The sequence below is a fragment of the Triticum aestivum genome, chromosome 5A (genome assembly GCF_018294505.1).
Source record: "Triticum aestivum cultivar Chinese Spring chromosome 5A, IWGSC CS RefSeq v2.1, whole genome shotgun sequence".
Lineage (NCBI taxonomy): Eukaryota > Viridiplantae > Streptophyta > Magnoliopsida > Poales > Poaceae > Triticum > Triticum aestivum.
This window is the reverse complement of record NC_057806.1, coordinates 470,347,793-470,353,402: the sequence shown is the minus strand read 5'-3', so window position 1 is coordinate 470,353,402 and position 5,610 is coordinate 470,347,793. Positions and strand designations below refer to the sequence as shown.

The following is a 5,610-nucleotide window of genomic DNA, read 5'->3' as shown; positions in this document are numbered from 1 at the left end:
CGGTCGCTCGACGTTGTACCGTCTCGTCGCCGGTGCGGTGCACTGCACGTGCTACTACAAATGGGTCCACCGGGTCTTGGATCGGCCGGCCCAAATAATTGGCCTCAGGAACCATGCACGCATTATTGGGCGCCACGAACCGAACCAGAGCGGGGAATTATTGGGCGCCCACGATCGAACCGCACCGCACCGCATGTGGGGTGTCCCCCCCTCCTCCCCCTCTGGGATGAGATCGGGCGTCCGTCGCGCGGATCCGACGGCGGCGGGCTGCCGAACACGGGTCGCGGTGCACCACCCGAACGAGATGGGATGGATAGGGAGGTGACACCAGCAGCCCCCGGGCCGGCTATAAATGCGCCCACCCCGACTCCCCCTCCCTCCCTCACTGTATCCATCCCACCACACCCACACCGCACCGCTCCCTCGCCCAGACCACCCCGAAAGAAGGCGCAAATTGCAGACGGGTCCCCGGATCGATCCCCATTCCTCCTCCAGGCCGCCGCGATGGGCATCTCCAGCATGCCGGCGCCCAAGGAGAGCCTCCTGATCTACCTGCTCTACCACGCCGTCGTCTCGATCGCCGCCCTGGCGGGCCTCCTCCGCGCCGCGCTCGTCTTCCTCGGCCTGCCCGCGCCGCCCTCGCTGCTGGCCGGGGAGGACGCCGACGGCGCCGACCAGCTCACGGCCGCCACCCCGGCGGGCCCCAGCCTGGCCGAGAGGTTCAGGAGCAGGTTCCGCCCCGCGCGGTTCGGCCGGAGGCGGGGCGCGGCGGCCTCGCCGACGCCCGACTGCCGCGTCTGCCTTGTTCGCTTCGAGGCGGACGCCGTGGTGAACCGCCTGCCCTGTGGCCACCTCTTCCACCGCGCCTGCCTCGAGACCTGGCTGGACTACGACCACGCCACCTGCCCGCTCTGCCGCTCCCGGCTCCTCCCGGCCGCCACCACCGCCGCCGACGAGTCGTGGTCGCCGCCGGCCCCCACCCTGACGGCCTGGATTTAGGGACGAGTGGAGGGAAGAGAAGAGAGAGATTCGCCCCGTCGCGTCGCCCCCGGCTATGTGCTAGCTCCGTGTGTGGCCTCTCCGTGTGCGCGTAGGAATTTAGATGGATCCTAGCAGAGGGCTCTTATGCCCCTCGCCTTTCGCATTTGCCTTTTGGTTTCGTTTTCTGTACGCCTCGTGCCATCGCTGTACCCTGTAAATATTTTTCAGCAGAGAGCGCTCCCACCGGGTGTAGCGCTTTGTGTGATGAGAAATCTGTGTACGGCTCTCGGCTTTTTTTACGAGAAACGGAAAATTGATGGAACAAGGATTGTGTGTCTTATGAACACCAGAGGGCCGGTGTTCTTGCTTGCCTCTTGGATGCCCCTAGCTTGTCTCTCCAGATATTTGTGGAGAAAGTTACTATTTTTTTCTTCTTATTTTACTCTTTCCATGTATGCCGTTGTACTAGCTAATCTCAACAAGTGTTTCTGAAATCGGAGCAAGAAACCACCAATTATTAAAACACGATAGTTATTAAACCTGATCAATGATCAATAAGACGGTGCTATTCGGGTACTTTCTGGTGGCGTTTATTAAATCAGATCAAGAAACAACTAGTACTACTACCAATTTTTACAAAGTGTTCATTAAACCAGATGAAGAAACCACTAAAAAGCAATCGCTACTGGTGTTTATTAATCCGGATCAAGAAACCACTACTATTCAATCGGGTAATTTCTAGAGTTAAATAAACCAGATGAAGAAACCAGCACTACAATTCGGGTAAATTCTCCGAGGCTCCAAACAAACGGCGAGGGAATCTGCACTAATCAGGAGTATAAAACCAGTAGGGTTGTTGGTTGAGTGATCGATTGTTTTTGGGGGGTGGCGTTGCGGGTATCCCCGGAGCAATTAGGCAGGGGAGACAAGGCGCTGAAAGGCACGGCAACGGCAGCGGATTGTTTATGCGGGCGGGGGCGGGTCACATGGATTACGGATACGTGCTTATCAACGTGGCCCCACTTGGCTGCGTCCGCATCGCCCATGGCACATGCCGCCAATTTTGGGCGTCCCTCCATCGGCTCCTTGTCGTCACGGCCAAGGTACCTTTTTGTTATGCTTTTTCGCCCCTTGCGCTGCAACCCCATCCATGTTTTTTCTTTATAAATGGAATGCATGTTTTTTTACTTGAGAGAAAAGCCATGTTTTTAGTCTATCCTCAAAAGTCATTTCTATGGTTAGATGGTTCGAGGGATTGTGGTATGCCCGACCCACCAGAGTTCAAGTACTCGCATTATTCCTGGATTTATTTCAGGATTTCTGAGGGCTCATGCAACCAGACTTTACATAAGTTCTATGAAACGCCTAGCTTAGCTAATGCATGCGCCACACCATTCGCCAAGCGTCGAAACCAGCTAATCCTTCATTGCAGGCGCGCCTCCAGAAGCATCTTAACCTCTTCAATCACAGGCCCCAACACTGTTAGATTTTTCTCCTTGCTCCGAATCTTACTCACCACTTCTTTGCAATCCATTTCAATGTGCAGATTATTTACATTCAGCTCGTCCGCAACCAGCACTGCCCTTCGACAGGATTGTAGCTCCATCGTTGCTGGATCAGTACAGTGAGGCATATATTGACAGGCACGAGCAAGAAACGCTCCTTCATGGTTCCTAAGGACAATGCCTCCTCGCCCTCTATCTCCCATCTTGGACGTTGCACCGTCAACATTCGCTTTCACCCAGTTCACTTCTGGTGTTTCCCACTTCTGCACAGGTGTAACATTCGCGGCCTTACTGACTCTCCCATTTACAGCCTGCGATACTTCCATGGCCCGAATGACTGAGCGAGCTATATCTGCCGCTTCTTCTATCTTCTTCCCTTCCCTTGCATTATTTCTAGCGAGCCAAAGCCCGTACAGCCCCTGTACCATGCTCGCGTTCTCATCATCTGAAGCATCTGCGATCCAGGACAAGATCTAGTTCGAGAGGTCACCCTGGGAGCAAGCTGTGACTAGTGGGATCGTCACCGGAACTCCCAATTCCCAGTGTAACACCTTCCAAAACTTTGCTGAATGAAAACAACCCCAGAACCTGTGATAATTCGTCAGTTCGCGTCCTCAGCCCACACAGAATACCCCCGCTTTGATTTTCCGTCTCTGAAGTTCAGAACCTACAACAAGTCCATTCCTTATCAGCCACCATACATGTATATAAACCTTTTGAGGGGCTACAGTATCCCAAAGACTTAGGCTTTGTGATTGGCCACCGTCGACAAGTTCTCCGGCCGTTCGGATTTGAGTTTTTTCTGCGCCATCCTAAGATGATATGCTGACCTGACCGTGAACACCCCGTTCTTTGTGGAATTCCAAGCTAGGTAATCCTCCACACCTGGTCCCGCTATCTGTATTTGCATTATTTCTTGTGCTTCATCCGCGGGAAACATCTCCTGTACCTTAAGAGGACCCCAGGTTGTGCCATGCGCATTCAGCAAGTCACTAACCCGGTTTACCCCATGAATATAGTTCTGGCCCAGTGGCGTCAAACTACCCTTTCGGGGAACCCAATTATCGTGGTGGATTCTAATCTTACTTCCATCTCCTATCCTCCATATGAGTCCGTCCAGCAATAGGTTTCGGCCATGAATAATACTTCTGAATGTATAAGAACCGCCTCCAGGGCAAGTAGCATTAATAATAGAGCCTTCTAAGAAGTACCTTGCTTTTAGCACCCTCGCACACAATGACATGGGGTTCTGTGACATGCGCCAGGCCTGTTTCGCGAGCATAGCTTGGTTGAAAGCCTCTAGATCTCTAAACCCAAGTCCTCCTTCATGCTTCCTAATGCACATCTTATCCCAGGCAATCCAGTGCACCTTCGTTACACCATTAACTGTGCCCCACCAGAAGTTAGAAGAGATCTATGACAGGTTCCGGCATATTTTCTTTGTGAGTTGAAAACATCTCATGGTGCATGTTGGGGTGGACTGAAGACCAAACTTCACTAGCACTTACCTTGCTTTCTTAGAGAGACCTCGACCCTTCCATCCTACAACTTTCTTGCCCGTGCTCTCTCTAACGTACTTAAACGTCCCCTCTTTATGCTTGCCTACCACCGTGGGCAGCCCCAAATACCTCTCGCCCAATGCTTTCGAAGAAATACCCACCATTTGTTTTAGCAATGCTTTGTCCTCATCAGATGTCCCCTTACCAAAGAAGATAGCCGATTTTTGCAAGTTCACTTTCTGGCCAAAAGTAACCTCATAGTCCTGTAAGATAGCCCGGAGCACATCAAAACTCTCTTTGGAGCCCTCCAAAAATACCACACTATCGTCCCAAAAATAAGGTGAGTTACAACGGGGCCAATGCTCCCGAACGAAACACCTTTAATATTCTTTTCTTCCCGCGCATGCCTCAGTAGAGTAGAAAATTCTTCTACGCAGAACAGTAATAGATATGGCGATAATGGATCACCTTGCCAGAGTCCTCTAGATGACACAAAGCGGTGTGATAGTCCACCATTCAGCTTAACCTACAATCTAGTTGAAGTAACACATCGCATGACCATCCGAACCCACTGTGCTGCGAAACCAATCCTCTCCAACATTTGTTTTAGGAATACCCATTCCACTCAGTCGTACACCTTCATAATATCAAGCTTCACAACGCACAATGGATTTTTTACGTTTCCTTCTCCTAATAGCATGAACACACTCATACGCCACCAACACATTATCAGTTAACAGCCTCCCGGGTACGAAAGTGCTTTGTTCTTCAGAAATCAGAAAAGGCAGAACCACCTTTGTTCTATTGGCCAACACCTTTGCCACAATCTTGTACAAGACGTTGCATAGGCTTATAGGCCAGAACTTTGAAACTAACTCCGGTGATTTAACTTTCAGAATCATGACAATGATGGTATCATTAAAATCACTTGGCGCCTCCTTCCCTCTGAGAAAATCTTTTACTGCCATCCAAACATCTTCCTTAACCAACGACCATTGTCGTTGGTAAAATAGCGCCGGACAACCATCCAGCCCCGGCGACTTCGTTGGCCCCATCTGGAATAATGCTTTCTCAATTTCCTCATTAGTTATTGCCTCTGTTAACTTGTCGTTCATCTCTTGTGTAACCACTTGATCAAAGAGCTTCATAATCTCCCCCCCTCTTGGGGTCCTTCTAACATGAATATTTTTTCATAAAACTCTGCCACCATCTTCCGCATACCATCATCATCAGTGCATTTGATCCATCCTCACGCTGCAAAACCTTGACAGTGTTCTTACGCTTCCGATGAGATGCTTTATTTCGGAAATACTTGGTATTATGATCCCCTTCGAGAAGCCAGTCTACACGGGACCTCTGTTTTTGCTACACCTCTTCTCTTTCATATACCTCGTGCAACTGGTCCTCATTGTCCTTTATTTCCTGCCTATAACCGGTGCAGGCCGCTCTTTCCTTTACATCCCTGAATTTGCTCTTGGGGTGAGAAATTTACTTCTTTATTGATCCAAAAACTATTCCGCTCCATACTTGCATGGCTCTAGACATCTGAGCTAACTTGTGGCATGCCGCACCAAGGCCCGTCCCCTGTTGATTCACTTCATATACCTTTTCCCATGCAATAGTGA

The 5,610-nt window shown here is 50.7% G+C and overlaps 1 protein-coding gene across 1 annotated transcript; it reads left to right on the top strand.

Moving 5' to 3' along the window:
- Positions 1-374: 374 nt before the first annotated feature.
- On the top strand, positions 375-1,306 carry LOC123104085 (probable E3 ubiquitin-protein ligase XERICO). The gene has a single exon (XM_044525810.1). It carries the CDS (start codon positions 505-507, stop codon positions 997-999), a length of 495 nt encoding a protein of 164 aa, XP_044381745.1. The 5' UTR covers positions 375-504; the 3' UTR covers positions 1,000-1,306.
- Positions 1,307-5,610: the final 4,304 nt, after the last annotated feature.